The sequence below is a fragment of the Meleagris gallopavo genome, chromosome 2 (genome assembly GCF_905368555.1).
Source record: "Meleagris gallopavo chromosome 2, MGAL_WU_HG_1.1, whole genome shotgun sequence".
Taxonomy (NCBI): Eukaryota; Metazoa; Chordata; class Aves; order Galliformes; family Phasianidae; genus Meleagris; species Meleagris gallopavo.
In genome coordinates this window covers 82,028,157-82,048,177 of record NC_139405.1, presented here as the reverse complement: position 1 = coordinate 82,048,177, position 20,021 = coordinate 82,028,157, and the positions used below count along the sequence as shown (strand labels likewise).

The window sequence follows — 20,021 nt, the reverse complement described above, 5'->3', positions numbered from 1 at the left end:
AAACAGTATATTTATGAATTGTAAAGATGATACTTACAGGTGGTCCAAGAAGACCCTTGCCCTGTGAAATATGAAAAAAAGTCAGAAATGTGGAGAGGTTTTCACACCTAGTTGTGCTGTTTACCAAGAAAAAGAAAATACGTGGCAGTAAAAAGCATGAAAACCCTGGTGTTTGATTCTGCAGAATGATTCTGAAAGCTCGTTTAACCAGTTGTTAGGCATTTATCATTAGGTAATCGACATCTGAAGAAAAAAATAAATTATTGATTAAGCTTCCTTCCACTAGCATGCTAGTATTTCTATGTGCATATTTATAAACACACGCATCATCAAAAGAATGTAGAAATGAAAGCCTTTGAGCTTAGCTAATTGTCAAACAGCAAAATAGACACATTTATGATATAATCATATTCTACTAACAGGGCATTTAAATTGATAATAGGGAAGAAAATAAACTCTTGGGATTTTTTTTGTTGTTTTTTTTTTTTTGCCTGTACTTCCCCAAGGTCTAAATTGATTGAAGTGGTGCTTTTTGGTAGCTAGAAAGAACTTCTCATGTTTACATTTTTTATTAGTATTGCTCTGAGTCATTTTAATGAGAAATATCCAACAAACAAACGTGTTTCTGCTTATTTGGAAAATGATTCTCCTCTGCAAAAACAGATCTCTAAGTTTGCATTTCTAAAGAAATCTGAATATTTAAGGAGAACAGTGTCAATAAAGTGTACGAAACACTGGAACACAAAAATCATAAACTTGCTTCAGTAGATTTGATATAATGAAGCACCTGGGCTAAGTGGCACTTAAAAGTCCATAAATACCAAACTGAATTTGCATCTGCAACGTTGTCTTGAGAAATACTGATGTAACACAGGGAAAATTCCAATTATTTAAGAGAGTATTTTCATTTTATTCACTTAACACACAGCAGAAAATAAACTTTTTCATCTAGCCTAATGTACACGATTCCTTTGCTATTACTTAGTACTCCCTGCAATTTATTACATTGCCTATATTTAATTATACAAATCCTACCCTCGATGCTTCGCATACCTGGTATTACACTATGCCACCTGCCACTGCAAGAAAGAAGACAAGTACATGCAGGTTCCTAATGAGCATCACTTTGACAATTTGATTATCACCTTCATAACGTAACAGTGAAAGGCAGTGATACAGAAAAACAATTATGGCTACTGACTGTGTGAGCTGCACACAAGCCCAGGAGAAGCCACTTGCTCCCATGCTGCCCATTCCATTGTATCTCCTTACCCACTAACTAGGAGAAGCAGGGGCCCAGTGCTGCCCTCAGCAATCCATGTCTCTCCCCTTGCCCTGCTTCTTCAGGCCATAAACTCCCTACAAGCAGAGCCAGTTAGGGAGTTGAAAGCTCCAGCCAGTAAGGACCTACACACAGCAACCAGTGACCTCTCACAACTGCCTCCATTCATGCCTCTGCCTGTGCCTAAAGAGAAGCCCCTTTACATCCACACAGTCTGGTCCCTGCCACCAGCTTTAAAGGAGCACACTCCACGGGGCACATGGAGTGCATGGGCTTAGGCAGTAATTTCCAATCTGTAACTGCCTATTCAGAAGAAAATACCCCACAGATCTGCTAAGTGCATCCACATTGCTGCCACCCACCGCAGAATCACAGACTGGTTTTTGTATGTGCAATCAGTGCAAGAAGCTGTGCTTTGATAGACTTTACAATATTTTTAATACACTATATATTCACAGTCCTAGCAGTATTTTGTATCTCTAAAATAAAAGTAATACATCAACTAGTAGAAAAGTTAGAGGGAGCCTGAGAGAGAGTGAACCAAAGGGTGTAATACATGCATTGAATCTAGCACACCCCCCATGTCTCTTGGCAAGGAGCACATTAGAGGTATTAGTATATTTGGTGGTAAATTATGAACTGATCAAAAGTATTCTACTTAGCTTGTAAATGTGTCATTTGAGAGATTATCAGCAAAAGAGATGAGACAAGAGGAGTATGTTAAAATTAAATGATGAAGCAGGAAAAGAACAGAGGAAAGGGAGAATAAAAGGAAACTGAGATTGCCAGAAACAAAATGTGACAGAAGCAGAAATGGAAACGCTATCACTAAAACTCCAGATACTTCATATTTTTTATTTCAGTTCTGACTTTGACAACAAATTCCACTGGCTAAGCTTGAAGCATAAGTAATAAATGTTACAGCTAAGACTTCTGACTTGGTTTGCACCTAGCATTTTAATGCAAAACAGTTTATTCTTGTGAGAAATGGGGTCTTTGGATAACGATCCAGCCCTTACTTACAAAAGACCACTGAGTGAATTCAAAAAGGGCATAATTACACTTAAACACACAATCATTCAACTAGTATGCAGACTCATTTCTATGTTTCTGTTAAATGAACTCTCTCAGATCAAGCCAAAAACCCTTGAAGGTAAAACCAGCTTCAAACATGTGATGATAGTTTCTCAAAAAATATCTGAATCTGAGAATTAGAATAATCACACTCCAGCACTCCCACTCTGACAACCCTGCTTTCTTTTCTTTCTAGGTTTCATTAGCACAAAATAAGTTTAAATCTCACTAAAGGCAAGACGACTGGCATTTAAAAAATTTCACTAACAGTTCTATTTCTACAGCAGCTTAAAGCCATTCATCAAAACAAAAGCCCATATATGTGGAATTTCCCTAAAAGCATTAAACTTTCCATACAGATTCAGCATATGGAAGCTAATCATGAAGCCAGAAAATCAAACACTGGACTCCTTCCTAAAATCAGAGGACTAAGAATTAACCTTAGCCTTATTCATTACAAGGGTAATGACAGTTTCCAGTGTTATTACCGTCTTCGCTTTACCTTTATATGACTGACAATTCTCATTCTCACCACTATAAATATTCCTGCAGATTTATCTTTAAATACAGTGTCCAACTTCTTGTTAAGTAGTGGCAGAACAACTCCGGAGGCAATCTCTACTGATGATCACTGAAGCGTGTCACCAAAGCAGAGAGATGCTCTAAAGGTTGATGAACTTTCAACAGTGGTTCAAAATCTCAGCAGATCTATGATTTTACAGCCTAAAAAATATGGTCAGAATATGGACTTGAATCGAGTCAGTACTCTGAGTGGAATCAGCATTCACTTTGCTAAGTTGTCCAGTTTGCTGCTTTCTCATAGTAACATCTCTATTTCTACTTCTTTATGTATATTTTACATATCCATTTTTTCTAAAGGTTCATAAATGATTCCATCTCACATTAGTCTGTTAATTATAAGATGAAATACTGCATACTTTCCTCAAGTTATTTCTTATTTGAATTCATAGAATCATAAAATCATTTGAGTTGGAAGGGACCCTTAAATGCCATCTAGTCCAACTCCCCTGCAATGAACAGGAACACCTACAGCTACATCAGGTTGCTCAGAGCCCCATGCAGCCTGACCTTGAATGTCTCCAGAGATGGGACATCCACCACCTCTCTGGGCAACCTGTTCCTGTTTCCCTTGTTGTAAAAACCTTTTCTCTTATATCCATCTAAATCTCCATTCTTTTAGTTTGAAACCATTCCCTCCATCCGACCACCTTTAGCAAACCCTGCTAAAGAGCCTGTCCCCTTCTTTCTCATAGCCTCCGTTTTGATACTGGAAAGCCACTCTCAGGTCTCTCCAGAACCTCCTCTTATCGAGTCAGAACAGACCACCTCTCTCAGCCTGTCCTCATGGAGAAGCTGTTCCATCCTTTGGATCATTTTTGTGGTCCTCCTCTGAACATGTTCATACTACAGTATTTTAACCCCTAATTCACTTTACAGTTCCCTACTTTTTCTTTTATATATTTCTTTTCACGTATGCTTTTTCCCATGTCATCTGAATAACAAATCTGATAATCTGACTCTCCATCCTAGCTATTTATTTTAAAAGTACTGAAAATTACCAGCAAATAGTTTCACCAACTATTTGACAGCAAAAAATGAAAACAACAAAAAACTAACAGGGAAACTCAGGCCTTTCATTTTACCCAAAAGCTATCCCAGTTTTGCTATTATCTGTGACTAAGTTTAGCTTAAACATCAAATCTACAGATTTTCCAGCCATTGTAAAGGTATTATATGTTTAAATCGGGCTCATATTTTCAGGCAAGAAACAGCATCCATGAAAATCAAATGCAAATGTCCAGATAGATTGATTCATCTTAGGTCTGAACATTTCTATAATGTAACCTCTTCAAAAATAGCATTGCTATTTCCTCTATGGACAAATATCAAAATGAAAAAAAGATACAGAATTTCATGAAAATTATTATTATGTGGGAAAATAATGCCTCCTTTAGATAATCCCCTTTGTATAATCTCCAAAAGGAATCTAAACCTTAATTAAGTTTTCTTTATGTGTAGCCCTTTTACAGTTTTACACCACTCACGTTGTTCCAGTACACATTTTCCTGGTTCCCTGCATCATCTAAGTTTCTAGACACCAAACATTATTCACTTCTGTAACCTCATTAAATTTCTGGAATTCACAATTCTTTATAAACCCTAAAGATAAATGCTAAATTCATCTGTATGTCAATTTGAACAACATTTTTTGCATGTCCTTTCTCATATGTTGTCTTGCTCTCATATGGAATGGCACAGAAAGTCCTATACATAATTTAAAGTTCAGTGAGGCTATTTAAAGACATGATGAAGAGCTGAAATAGTATGACTGTAGGTAAATAAATTTATCCAAATAAATCATGGGCTATCTTGTCTCTACAGCATTTTGACAAGTAGATGGAAATCAACAGTGGCAATGCTTCCAAAACTATGACCACGTCAAGGACATACCTTTGTTTTCTACAATATACAAATCAAATGCGTCCTCTTCACTAATACCTCCACATTTTCATGTAATGATAAAAGGTTCCTCAGGCTACTTTATTTTTCTAGGAGTTCTTTGAAAACTCAAATAGTTTTTGGCTTTTTAGATTTCAGGTCTAAAAAGCCTCCTCAGGTACTAAACTTAAGACTTACCGGAAGTCCACGAGCACCTGGAGGTCCTGGCTCACCCTTCAAAAGATAAAAAATTGAGTTTTTCAAGAGAAATTAGAACAAAGTTTTGTATACAACACACAGGAAAATAATCTTTTGATGGGTATAATTCAGTGACACATTCTGCAAGATAAGGTATTGGGTCTTTTTTCTCAGGAAAATCAATTCAAACATACTAGTTACTATAATTTCTGATGTATTCTTCATTTGTCTGATTGCTGATGAAGTCAGGTTTCTCTGCTCTTGTTCCCATTGCATATGATTATGAAATTATTACAATCAAATAGGAGGTGAAGAGCTTCATAGCTACTGAAGATGCTCAATCTTTATGCCATCTATGTAACATCACCATTCATTACTGCTTGCTGAGAGAATGGGAGTTCCTTTGGACTGCGGGAAAGGGGCCTATGAAACTGCATCCTACAGATTTTTAATACTGTAAGAAAGGCTGCATCATCTTATTAGTTGCACAGAGACAAACAAAAATCCTACTAAAATAACTATCATATCACAGAATGGCTTGGATTGGAAGGGACCTCAAGGGTCATCAAATTCCAACCCTGCCATAGGCAGGGTTGCCAACAGCTAGATCAAGTACTAGATCACATTATACAGGGCCCCATCCAGCCTTGAACACCTTCAGGGATGGGGCATCCACAGCCTCTATGGGCTACCTGTTCCAGCATTTCACTGTGCTGTAACTCACTCCGCAAAGAATTTCCCCTGACATCTAATATAAATCTTCCTTCCTTTAGTTTAAAACCGTCTCCCCTTGTCCTATCACTATTTACCCTTGTATAAAGTTGATTTCTCTCATATTTACAAACTCCCTTTAAATACTGAAACGCCGCATGAGGTTTCCCTGCAGCCTTCTCTTTTTCAGGCTGAACAAACTCAGTTCCTTCAGCCTATCTTCATAGGAGGTGCTACAGCCCTTTGATCATCTTCTTGGCCCTCCTCTGGTCCATCTCCAGAAGCTCCACATCTCTTCTGTGCTGGGGTCACCAGACTTGGATGAAGTACTCCAGATGGGTCCTCACAAGAGCAAAGCAGACAGGGACAATCAACTTTCGCATGCTGCTGGCTACCTCTCTTCTGATGGAACCCACGATACCATTGGCTTTCTGGGCTGCAAATGCACACTGCTGGCTCACGTTAAATTTTTCATCAGCCAGGACCCCTAAGTCGTTTTATATATAATATTATTCTTACCTTCTGTCCTTTCGGTCCTGTGGCACCTGGTGATCCATCAGGACCTGTTAACCCCTTTGGGAGTAATGTATAAGATGTACAGGTTACATACGCTTTTCTTGATCACAGAAAAAAACATCTAAACAATACAATAAGTAAGCTATTAGATGAGTTGAGTAAATGCAGTAGACTTATCACTGAAATGCCTATTTACATGTTCAGGTGGAATTAAGATACAATTCCAGTGTATGTTTAAACACTGCCTAAGTTTAAAGCACTAGCTTCTGGTGACAAATAATCAGTGCTTGTAAAAACTGTCCTTCAAAAATGATTCTGTTAAATTATAATTAAACTTCACGTTTGAATTTAAATGATCATATTTTATTCTGATAGGAGACTGACAAATTCCGTTTATAGCTCAAGTTAAAAACAACCATCTGTGTTTTCCATTTCAACTGAATTGTTCATAACTACAAATTGAAAGAAGCATCGAGACTCTCAAACTAGTAAGTTGGTATCTGAAATAACAGAAGGAAGACTAGTTTTATAGAGACCTTTTTCCACTTTCTAATCATGTGCACTTCAAAAGGAATTAAAATAAATTGTCAGAGTCTCCCTGAGAAGCATGCATTACTAAAGTCAATCTGTAGAAACATAATTATGGAGATTCTATGTACTTTCACTGATCATTTCTGTTGAATTGCAAATTCAAGAGAAAAACTAATTTCTGAGGACGAAAGCAGTAGCAGTTCAATATTAGTACCAGAGACCACCCTGGAGATAGTTTTTCTCCTTCCTTTTTGTCAGCAGTGACTGAAGGATTGATTCTAAAGATCACATTGGTTCACTTTATCAACAATTGTTCCCTGTAATTTGGATCTTAAGGAAATGTCACTCCCCAGCTTCCTGATAGCCACCTACAGCACTCAGGAATAACTGATTCACAAACTTCCGCCTCTCAGGAAAAGGAGCTACTGCGACTGCCTTGTCTAAATGAACTGGAACACACTTATATTAATCACTCTGAACAAAAAAAGCAGGTTGTTTACCTAGCTAAAATTAAAAAGCCATAATGATACTATAACTGCAAATTCATCTGGGGTTCTTTTGTTTACTTTCATTTCCAAAATTCTAATCAGCTTAGAGAGTTTAGAAATTTCCAGAGAGCCATAAGAAATGCCTTGCTTTTATGTTTGTCCAGTAATTTCCTCTTTTGGTTCACTTCCAGCAAGTCAACGTTCACCCAGAGGGATGTATTCTCTGCTAATTTTCTTTCTAAAGCTTACATGATCATTACAGGCAATTACTGTACAGTATCTTAACTCAGTCTATTAAACCTGACACTGAAACAGTTTGTGAAAGAAAAGCAAGAACTTAAGAAGTCAGAACCGCCTCACCAATTAGAAAAGGAAAAAGGAATTATAAACCTAAAATCCCAATTAAAAGTTGAAAAAGTTGAATGCTCAGTGGGAGTCTTCTTCTTTTTTTTTTTTTTTTTTTTTCTTTCCTTTTTTTACTGGAAATGAAAAAGGATTACCATTTCAGAATATACTGTTTTAGTATTAGTTTCACTCATTGATAAACATAAGCATACAGGCAAGTGTGAATGAGTGTTAACAGCTGACTTGAGTTTTAAAAGTTCTGTTTCACCTGATTGTGTTACCATGAATCCTGGCAAGGGAGAGAAAATCATGCCTAAACTGAGAATTATAAAAGTTGCAGCTCTTCTTATGGGTTTTTGACATATACAAGTGGGTCTTGGTCCTGTTTTGCTATCAGGAAGAAAGGAAGCTGATAATGAATACTGAAAGTAACGGGAGCCCATTTCATCCTTCAGACTTAAATTCTGAAGCCTAACTAAAGAATTCTCCAACTCCATGTTCACTTAATACCTTAAAAAAGAAAGAAAAAAAATAAAAACCCTAATCCTGCAACAGTATTTCAATCATCAATAAAATTAAGTGGTTTAATTTATTTCTATTGGAGTATTCTTTAATATGGTAATGTATTGTATTTATCTGTACTTCTTATGTTTAAAATTATAAAACCATTCAGTGCAAGCCACGCATCAGCTAGCGTGCACCCTAGCTTAAGATCTAAGTGATCACATCCCCTGTTTAGGGCACAGTAAACTGACGACACCCAGAATTACCGCCACCCGCCTCGCCCTCCTCAGGAGCCAACCGCCCCGTAGGGACCCGCGGCCGCGCTGCGGTGACAACTAGAGGCAGATTTAGCGCCCCCTGCCGGCCGACCGCGTGGGGAGCCGGCTCGCCTCAGCGCCCGGGCCGCGCGGCACAGCATGGCGCTCTGCCTGCCTGCAGCACAGGCGCCCCTCTCCTCAGCAGGGTGGCGGCACCCAACGCTGCTCCTCGTCTGTCTCACTCCAGGAGGGAGGACACAGAACTGTGTTCCTTCCAGATAGCACGTTTTAGCTTGGAGCGAAGTGCCTCTCCCTAACTTGTGCTGCTGGCGCTGAGCTGGCAGCTGTGAGGAAGCCAGAGACCTCAGGAGAAGGTCATGCTTCTACAGAAATAGACTAAAACCAAGCGCTCTTTTTTAAAGAAATTCCATAAAGTCAAGCATACTCACATCAGCTCCCGGCTCTCCAGGCAGGCCTGGGGATCCTGCTTTGCCTGCATCCCCATCCGGACCCTTTGGGATTTAAATGCAGAAGACATTTTGCGTATTGCAAAAAGCGAGGCAGAAACAAAACCTTGTACCTCTCCTCTCAAGGAGCAAACACAAAATAACTGAAAGCACTTACCGGGGGACCTGGGGGGCCGTTAGGTCCTCTTTCTCCCTAACGGGGGACAAAAGGGAAGGTATTAGACTTACAGGGACCTTTTGTGGACCCTCGTGAGAAATACAGATTAATGGGAATATTCCCAAACTGATTTTTTTTTTTTTTTTTTGGTAGGAAATGAATAATAAACTTGCATGAATTCTACTACAGTCTAACAGAAATAATCAAAGAAAGTTCTGTCAGGAAATGGAAAATACAAAGTGGCTGCTATCAGAAATAATGCCACTTCTTAGCATGCTTTAGTAAGGTGATATTACATAATTCCTTTTGCAGTTTGATTTATAAAATCCTTACACCCTATTTAAGGCAATTAATCACAGCATATGACCATGATTACATAAAATAAAAATTCCTATGATGTTCTATAATATCAGAGAGAATTGGAAAAGCCACCCCTCAAGCCTGCTACAGAATATAATATCCATCACTTCCTGTGCAGTTCTCCTGCCAGTTCTCCCCAGAATCAAATGCAGAGGACAAAGCAGGTACATCTTGAGGCATCACCTGTTCTCTAGGCAATGCTTAGGAAATACTTACATCAATGCCATCAATGCCAGGAACTCCTGGTGGCCCTGGTGGACCTGGGGGGCCTGGTGGACCAGGGAGACCTCTCTGACAAGGAGTAAAAGAAGAAGCAATTAGATCCTGGTAAATCTGTAAAAGCCAATCTGTGAGTGAGGGCTTCTTTGAGTTATTCAGGGGGTCATAGCAGCACTGGTGGTCTGTGTTCTCCCCACACCCATGTCAGGACCAGCAGGCCCTATGCTTTCGCTTTTGTGGTGATACCAGCACACACCTCTCACAGTCAGCACAGGGATGATATGTTAAACCCCTTCCTCAGTCTGGATGCCCTGTTGCTCCCATGGTGCTGGCACAGGGGGACTTAACTCCCTGCCCCAGCCATGTGCTAATGTTAGAGTGGCAAAAATTAAAGTGGCAAAATTAAAGACAGTGATCTTCGCAAACCAAGCACTAAAATTCACTGAGTTATTCTAATTCCAGCCAGTATAAAGCAGACAGTCTTCCCAAGAGTTTGTGCTAAGGAAGGAAGCTTAAAACTAACCCTTTCGCTACTTCGGTGGCAGCTTCAGAGGCTGCCCTGTTTCCACAGGATTACATTAGCATCTACAGAGAAACTTTCTCCAAGTGCCAGGCTCCCAGGGGAGAAGCAGGAGGCGCGGCATGTGGAAACTGAGAGAAAGGCTTTTACAGGTCTCCGTCCCATAATGAGGGTCTCTGTTCTACCCGCAGCCAACTCTGGCTGTCCCCACAAAGGCACTCTGTTGAGAGGGAGGCCAGCCCAGGGCCTGCTGGGGCCCTGCTCCTCACAGAGCTGCTGCTCTGACTGCCTTGCCTCCCCACACCAGACTTTCCAGCAGTAATCTATCCAGTGATATTTGTGGATGGAGGAGAAAAGGGTCAAAAACCGTCCAGCGAGTCAATTCCAGGGCATGACAAAAAACAGCCTTCAGCCCCTCTTCATACAGACCCTTTCCCTTAGCATGCAGCACCATCCCTTCCCTCACACTCACCTCAATCACTGTCTGGCTTATCTGTAAGGGAGAAAAACAGGGATAAAGTCAGAATAAACTTACTTGAGCAAAGCAGAGGCAAAAAGTCTGTAAGAAGAGCACGAGAAGCAGGGGGCCCCATGCAGCCCAGGCCATAGTGGGGACAGTTTCTGCAGCCACCTAGGTGCTACGATACACAGAAACCCAAAATGTGCCTTACAGCCAAAAGGTGAGCTGGGCTGCAAGGCACCCCTCACAGCTCCTTATTAACTGCCTGGGAGAGGGTCGTGGGATTGGAGGAGAGCTGAAGGCTGGGAGGAAGAGGATTGAATGACTGCAGTTCCTTTAACCCTTTGCCCTGCTCACTGTTGCTTTGGGCACCCTCCCTCACCTCCCACCCAGGGTTTCCCTCCCTCAGGTTGACCAGGAGTCTGCAAGGAGACAGCAGTCTCTCTTCACTGTCAGGGACAGTTTCAAAAGCCTCTGACCCTAGCACTGGCTGAGAAGGAAAAGATAGGAAGGCATGGAAGAGTTAAAGTGAAGCTGCTACTCCAGGGGGCTGGGTTGCTAAAGGCACCAAATTTCAGTCAGGTATGGTGAAATAGACTTCTCTGGACAAAGAGGGGGAAAAAATGAAGCTCCTGTGAACTCCATAGATTCAGTGGCAGCCTGGTTCATCACTGTCAGGCTGGGAACGCTGCTCACCCGGGCTGGGAGCTCACCACAGCCTTCTCTCTGGGGCCGCAGGGGATCGCAGTGAATCAGCATCCACTGGACTTCGAACTGGTAGGGAAGACAAAACAACGTTAATTCAATAGGGGCTCACACTTGACAAAGTTTTAATAGGACCAAGACTGATCAGCTAACGGTATATTTTGAAAGGTAGGCATTTAACACTAATTGGTGCAGTGATGAGTGAGTGCATGGGGTGCTGCTGTTCAGCACAGGCCACAGGAGTGGACTAGCTCAACCTCTGGAGCTTCTTCTAGAGCAGATCACCACTCTGCATGCCTGCAGACACAACGTCTGGAGGCATTTTAAAGAGGGAGCATAAACCTGCTGAGAGATTTAAAGAGAAGGTGAGATTCATCATTCCTTTTTAAAGAGTTGATAAGTACACAGGCAGTTATCTCATATTATGTTATACTGACAGTTTTATTGAAGGACACACAGTCCTAAAAAGATTTCTTCTGACTAAACAGTTGTGTCCATGAGGAGTGATAGGTCCAAGAACAGAAACAGATGGTCTAAGTGTAGGAGTACAGACAGGTGGATCACATGTATACTAGCAAAACCCTGCAGTTGAGTAATACACATCTGTGAAATTTCACATATTCCTTGAATTTTTATTTGGCACTGGAAAATGACATCAGATTAAGGCAAGCTCTTCTCAGAAAATGTCAGTGAGTCTTTCTTGATTTGCATATGTAGATTAAATACTACCTAGCCTTTCTTAAAAGTTGTTCAGTAGCTCAAATACATCTTCAGAGGCATATCCACTGATATATCATGCCTCAAGTAGATTTTTAAGTACCAAAAGTATATTACAATAATAACTGTTGTGCATAGTTATTATGTTCAAGGTTTAATGTCTTCCGTCTGATATAGTACCAGCTTGGCTTTTGACTCACAAATGAGTGGTTTGTTCAGTGAATCCTTAACTTAATGATAAAATTCACAGGCTTTTTCCTTTCATTTCATTATGAATGGCTGACAAATTGAGGAAGAAGGATTATTTTTTACCTTGTAACAGCATAGAGTTCTGTGTAGCAAAGACTGTGATTTGTTTTTGAGAAGCTGAAAATAGAAACGTGAGCATCCAAGGGCATTCACTTCTTATTTCTTTGCTCCTCTGAATCTTCCTTATTCTATAGAGCTGAAGTAGCTTCCCACCATCCCTCCCACAATATAATATATTCGTGCTTTCTTCTGGCTACCTCCTGCGCTCCTGCTAGGATATTTCATTGCTCTTTTCAGTCCCAGCCTGTGGCTGATGCAGAGAGAACTGAGGTGCTTTCCTCTCCTGATACTTTCCCTGTATTGACTTAATTGCATACTGAGTGCTGTAGCTAAAAAATGTTTAAAGTCCTGTAAGATTTCTGCAAAACACCCACAAGTTTTGTCCACTTGTCCAAACAAGTCGCTTTTTTGTTCTTCCTTTCACCTTCTCCACTTCAGTGCTGCCACTCCTGAAATCCTTGCTATCACATCTCCACTCTTCTATTTACTGCAGTCACTGCAGCCTCCGGAGTGCTCTGAACAGCACAAAGGAGGCAGAATCATAGTTTCTTTTACCTGTTGTGTTATCTGACACCATTATCTGAGTCCATTCTTTATCTTCTTTATTCAATTCTCATTTTAAAACCTTTCCCAATCCTTGATAATAGACAACCGAATGACAGAATATACATAAAAGTATTGAGTGTATATTGTAATTTAATAGCTGGCAATACAATAATAAAAATAAGTGTATCTGGAATCTGAAGATTCACAAAAAAAGCATAAAATATACCAAATGACCCCTGGATAATTTATTTCATCACATTCTACTCAGTTCTGAGTCCTGACTCTCTGAATTATTCACCCTGAAGCTCACTTGCAGAGGCTGAGGAGTTTGTAACTGGCTCTTAATGAATGCTTAAGCTGGACTTAATCTATTTCTGATTTAAATAAGAATCTATTCCTCATTTAAAAGGATAGACATGGTACAAAGGGACAATTTCCTCTTTTACTGTTTGTCTTAATGTTAAAATGAAATTTAGTAACATTTAATAGTACTAAAACTAAAGGGTAATCCATTCAGTAGCTCAGAGATACTAAAATTAAGGTTGCCTATAAACACTTCCACTGTATCTGACCAGGATGAGTGTGATTCTACTCTTCTTCCCTCAGAATGCTTGCTGCTTCGTTCACCAGATCAAATGAGCAAGTTCATGTACTGTAAAAATTGGAGTTTGGGACTGAATAAGAGAAAAAAGTGACAGAAAAAGAAAGGGTTGCTCTGTGGTAAAGGCAGAAAGATACTGCTGGATGAGTGGCTTATACTCCTGCTTTTGTCTCATAATTCTTATAGAGTACTGACTATTAAAATCAAAATAGCTGGTTTAGATGGCATTCTGCACCATAGTAGGAAAGACTGGTTGCTTGAATAGAAGTACCTTGGTACAGGTTATGCAGAAAGTCTGATCAACAACAAATGTAACTGAAATCAATAGTCTTGAGCTGTATTTTCAACTTGCAAAGAGTTACAATATCTGCAAACACTGTGAAAAATGACTTTAAAACCATACCAGTAGCTCATATCTGCATCAACACATTGTTTTGCTTTTTTTCATATATAGATAATAATTACTTCTTTGTGTGTGTTTGTGGCGGGGCTGTTGACTGGTGGTATTTTGTTGTTGTTGATTTTTTATTATTATTTTTTTTATTATTTTTTTTGCTTCTGCATTAAGGTGAGAAAGATGTGAGATGAGAAAATGCTAATTACTGGGTTGGGCTGTACTTCAATGCAAGACTCTCCAAGTGCCAACAAACCCATCTCAAGAGAATACTACTAGCAAATGAGTATTATACGTTTTTTAAGTTGGAACCAAATTTTTCAACTTTGAACAAAGTCAATATTAAAACAGAAAATTTATAATGAGGTTCTAAAATGGGATTACTTGCTGCAGGCAGTGAGCCTCCTCTCTGAGCCAGGAAATCCCTTTAATGCCTCATGTTTTCTTCTAACATTCTTGAATGGCTAAAGAAAACTGACCATTTTGTTTTGATCAAGAAGGAGTTTGAATGGTGAGCACTATGTAAGACCTGGTACTCTCATGAGATTAAAAAGCAACAAAAATAAGTCTGAACAAGAGAGGGAGGCATCCCATACAGGAAAAAACACCTAGCATTGTTTACAAATCACTGTACCATAAAGTGAATATGAAAGGAGTTAAAATATTTGAAACATGCACAAGTATGTGGGTTACTCTGAAAGTAGTGCCTCCTATTTATTTCCATGGAAACTACAACAAATGAGAAGACCAGAATAAGACAGTTTGGTAAAGCAAATTGTCACCTACAAAAAATTATTTTTCTGGATAGTCACCACCATTAGCTGTGCATTTTCACAGGCAGTAAACAAGAGCCTGAATGCTGCGCTTATACAATTCTGCATGGCCATCTGGAATGTGGTTTGTCTGTCACGTCACTCTCATTACTGCTAAAATGCATCACCCTCCATCTCTCTGTGCTAATATCTGTTGTATGGTCTCCATAAATTACAGCAGGCATCAGTGAATGTCAGTGGGTGCCGTGTTTTTCCCCATGGAGCAATTCAGTGACACACCTTTCCTTCATACACACTTCCATGTCAGAGGCCATGTTGTCACACTGCCCCTCTGCTGCCATCTGTCACACAGCAACAACATGGAATGGAATATTGGTGGAAAGGTTCAACCTTTACTGCCGTACCACCAAATCTACCTCTGATGTCATGAGCCAACACAGTAATAGAAGGTATTACTTTCAGAGCAGCCATCATAATTTAACATGTCTTTGACAATTACTTGATCAGGCAACATTTTTTTAGTCAGATTGCTTTGTAATTAATTTGCTTTTTCTATTGCTTTAAGGTTATGTAAAACAAAAAGTGAAGTGAAACCTCTTTGACTTCTTAAAATTAGAAATAAAACCATTTCATTGGAAAAATAGTAAAAGGGTGGGGCTCACCTCGTGTTCATTTAGGGGAGGAGAGAGAAAGGCAAATATGACCTGGCCTTACTATCAAGGTACCTTTTTCCTTGCCAGTATTTCACAATGATCTTTCTGAGTATATTGAGCTGATTAAAAGAATGCCACCATTTTGAAGATCTAACATCATCTATCAAATCAGTGCAAAGTGTCATTAAGGATGAAATGCAGCTACAAAGATCTTAGAAATTAACCTCAGATAAATCAGGGGTAATCATAAAGCAAAGCTATTAAAATTTAATCTTTTAAGACCCGTAGATGTGTAAGATCTATAGGTCAATAATTTCAATATTCATTTTCCAGAATTCCTGCAGCATTTCAGTTCAGTTTTAATTTCATAGAACAGGTATAATTCAATTAGTTGTGTTTGTCTGTTTACTGTTTTGTCCTCTTAAGTTTTATGAAAATGCTCATATCTGCTCACAGTTTTGCTTATGCAATTCAATTGTCTTAGTAGTGCTTTTGATTAGGTATATGGAGGTTTATTAAAATCTAAATAAGATTTAAATATCTGCAGTAGCATAAGTCCATAGTTAAGCATTTAACAGTACTTAGGCTTTAAGAAAAACTCTGACATTCTTCTGGGGCTAAATCAGAGCATGTCTGCAGCTGCCTTCTGGACAAGCTGTCTCCCTGTGCCCTGCTGGGTAATTGGTGCCTCAGGGACGATTCAAGGAAAGACAGCCCTTCAGGGAAATTACAGTTCAGCTGATCCGTTTTCAGGTGGGAGTTCCTCTACTACTTTTAATCAATGATATCTATGTTTGCTCTAAGGGAATTCTATCATTTACTATCTGTACATTTGCTTTCAAGTAACAAGCTACATGTATTTAAAACATCATTTTATTCTGTGAGATTTCTCAGGGTGAAGAAGACATAAGACATTATTTTTTTATCTTACACAGGCATAATCTGTGCAATGCTGTAAATTCATCCCTGTTCAGCAAATACTCATAATTACTTTCCTCTCAGATGTTACAAGTCAGATAACTGCAATAGTCTAGTAAAAAACATTAAATGTCAATTAAATAATGACCAAGGATCACTTCTAATGAAGTGTTTAGTGTCAGTTATGAGAAATTGGGCCTCTGAAATCAAGGAAACTAAGGTAATTTCTATCATCTTACAACAGTTAATATTTGAGCAATTTGAAATTAATGCCCTTTTCATAACAGGCATGGAATTCAGGAAGTAGGTTCTTTTTTGGTTTTGAAATGATTATAAATCTCATATTTATTACTTAGAGCTTATAGTGGACCATTTGAATTACTTTTAGATTAAAAAAAAAAAATACTGTGTGTTTTTTATTTAAAAAACATAAAATGAAGCTGTAAACCTGTATAAAAGTTTGCCCCCTATAAAACATTCCAGAAATCTTGGAAAAAGTCCTTTTAGAGGCTCAAAGACAAGACGTTATTTCTAATGGAACTCTATATAATCCCTCCAAGGCAATCATAGTAACAACAAGCAATAAAGAATATCTTTTAAAATGATATGTATTATTTGCACTCATAAGAAACTGATTTATTCTGCAAGATAAAGAGAGCACTCACAGAATAGTGAAGGAAAAAATATAAACAAGAAGAGGAAACATAGTTTATGTCCTGTAAAAATTATACTGCTGGAAGTAATATACTTTAACAGTGCTTGGAAATAAATCAGAAATCATGCCTGGGACATATTAAATAACCAAGATTGATGAGATGTTTAAACTGAGTATAGTCAAGCAAGTAAAAGGACAAGTATGTACCTAACCATAGCTTTTTTTACTCAATTTAAAGAGAAAACAAATACACAAGTTAAACCACAAATGTGTACAATATATAAAGCCATTTTAAAATATCTATTTTATCTGCTTGTATATTTTCTTTATCATAATTCCAAAGTATATGGTCTTCCTTAATCTACAGTTTTATAATATCAGGCTGGACCACCACAATTGTCAGTTTTGACTTCATAGTACAGGCCATGCAATCCTATCTAGGGTGTCCTATGTCAAGCCAACAGTTCCGTCTGAATTAAAATACATTTTTGATGTCTAGGTTTGATTTAAAAACTTAATGAGGTTTTTACCTTCTTTCTTCCTCAACAATTTTTTCCAGTGCTTCATTATTCTTTTTGTCAAAAACTACAACATATTCCTCAGTTTAAAGACTTTTTAACTCAAAAGATTTGAGGTTTTTCAAAAAATACATTGACCGTGAATCCTTCCATAAACATTTCAAAGATATAAAGAAATATTTTGCACAATAAATGATGAACTGTAAAAGTGACTTAATTTCATCTTGCTCTTTCATCCTTGAAGTAGGGTGTCCTATATCTAACATTCCCCACTACACCACATAGCTTCACATTAATGCTTAATGATGTGAGTGCTTGAACATATATGAGGCAGAACTTAATGCAAGACACTTTCCCCACAAAATGTCTGAAATGTCCAGCCTACTTGCTGTTCTTTCTTTGTATACCTCACTTAAAACTCACGTCTCTGATAAACACAGAGTTGAAAACACCCAAAAATGGCAGAAGAGGAAGGAGGATGAAATTCTAATTTTCTTCTGCTCTGACTACATTAATCGTAGCTATAATCACAGAATCATAAAATGATTTGAGTTGGAAGGGAATCTTAAAGATCGTCTAGTCCAAGTCCACGGCAATGGGTAAGGACGTCTTCCACAAGATCAGGTTGCTCAGAGCCCTGTCCAATATGATTTTGAGCACTTGCAGTGGTGGGGCATCCATAAATTCTCTGGGAAACCTATTCCAGCGTGTCACCGCTGTCATCATGAAAAATGACTTCCTTATACCCAATTCCTATCCTTTTTCAATCTGAAACCATTGCCCACTGTCCTGTTACTACACGCCCTAATAAAAAGTCTTTATCTTTTTTACAAGTCCCCTTTTATATATTGAAAGGCCACAAAAAGGTCTTCCAAGACCCATCTCTTCTCCAGGCTGAACAAGCTCAGCTCCCTCAACCTTTCTTCACAGGAGATGTGCTGCAGCTATTTGTGGCCCTCCTCTGGACCCGCTCCAGCAGCTCCATGACTTTCTTGTGCTGGGACATAATACTTCAAGTGAGGCTTCATGAGGGCAGAGCAGAGGGGGATAATCATCTCCCTCACCTGCTGGCCATCCCTCTTTTGATAGAAGCCAGGTTATCACTGACCTTCTGGGCTGTAAGTGCACGCTTGCTGGCATGAGGGAAATGCAAGTTCTTGACAAGATCGGCTTAAAACCATAACTCTCTCCTAGTTTGTGTGCTGCCTCCTTAAACCACTATTTCATCATGCAACAGGAACCCTCTTTGTTTTTAAATGCGTCTAACCTGAAGGCGTGATTTGCTGTAATACTTCATACTGGACATTTCAGTACTGTTACATTAATGCCTACATCTCTCTGTGCATTTAATCTAGATATCTTTTCAAAGGCTGTGGATTTTCACGCTAAAATATGTAGAATATTTTAGAGTATGTAATATTTTCATCATGCCATCCATTCACTCAACCACTAATATTCCTCAGACCAGTCAGTAAATGTACAGTTAATCATTACAGTATCAACTCCAGCATTATGATATTGAATGATATTTTCAAAGATCAATTTTTGTTCTCAGCAGAATTAGTACTGCTTTTCAGATACTGATAGATCCTAATCCACACTGAGAGCAACATACTAGGCAGCGACTTTCAGAAACCTCTGTTACCATTTTCCAAGAAAATCTGATTTCTATCCAGTGTAATATAATTACCTATGCATACAGATATGACAAATTATGAGTTGTTACTTTTCTTGCAACACTTGCCTTTTCAATTTTACACATTTTTGGCAAATAATGTGAGATATATATAGTTAATGCAAGATATATCTCACTTCACTCATTTTACTTCAAAGTTGATGCAAATCTGCAGTGTAGTAATAAGGAAAATGTTCACTAAATATTAAATATGAGATTCTCTTTTGCCATTCAACTCATTCTGAAATGAGTGCCTTGCTGTTCATATTATGTGTTCCTAAGACATGTAAAGAGGATCCTTGAAAAAAAGGAAACATATTATTCAGCATAAAAAGCAGTATGACTCACTAGCTGAAAAAACTCTGGCTGAGAAGAAACTTTCATTGATGTCTAGAAGGAAAAATGCAGATTAACAGCTACAAGCAGTTTTCTTAAGTCAGAAGTTATGACTATGTCACTTTCTCTGTGTTTTATATTAATCATTGGGTACTAGATCAGATCGTCAAATAATAAAATCCCTGAGGTTTCTCATCTTCAGTTTTGTTGATAGAAAGGCACAAAAGCATTCAATATTTTCCATATGTTACTCTCAGTGTGATTTTCTCCACCAAAACAACTCTCTCCTCACTATAGTAGAATGAAGAGGATATTTTAAGGATAAAATTAACGAACAGGATATAAAATAACCGTTTAACTGCCTGTTTTGTCACACAGAATGAAGGAACACACCATAGTGAGTTTTGATCGATCTCATGTAGGAGATATTCCCTTTGTAGTAACTACATGTAATATTCTGAGACAGGACTAATCATCTCTAGCTTATAGTTTGTGTGCACATACAATTGAGAGATCCCAGTTCCTGCTCAATGAATGCTTTGGTCTCTTTGATGTGAGGTACAGTCCACAAGCCCATGTCCTGAGACTTCCTTCTAGATTGAGCTCCATATATGATACAAACAAGGGAACATAGAGCTGATATATCCAAACAGAATAGGACCAATGACAGAT

The 20,021-nt window shown here is 38.6% G+C and overlaps 1 protein-coding gene across 1 annotated transcript in view; it reads right to left on the bottom strand.

Annotated features, from left to right (window-relative positions):
• The window catches only part of COL9A1 (collagen type IX alpha 1 chain), a 67,246-nt gene that overhangs the window by 37,400 nt on the left and 9,825 nt on the right, over positions 1 to 20,021 (bottom strand). Inside the window, exons 6-13 of the mRNA XM_010707760.4 lie at positions 11,246 to 11,323; positions 10,562 to 10,582; positions 9,567 to 9,641; positions 8,991 to 9,026; positions 8,816 to 8,878; positions 6,245 to 6,298; positions 5,015 to 5,050; positions 38 to 61 (exon numbers count right to left, since the gene is read on the bottom strand). Coding sequence (XP_010706062.2) covers positions 38 to 61; positions 5,015 to 5,050; positions 6,245 to 6,298; positions 8,816 to 8,878; positions 8,991 to 9,026; positions 9,567 to 9,641; positions 10,562 to 10,582; positions 11,246 to 11,323 — 387 coding nt within the window. The remainder of the gene's footprint in view (positions 1 to 37; positions 62 to 5,014; positions 5,051 to 6,244; positions 6,299 to 8,815; positions 8,879 to 8,990; positions 9,027 to 9,566; positions 9,642 to 10,561; positions 10,583 to 11,245; positions 11,324 to 20,021) is intronic.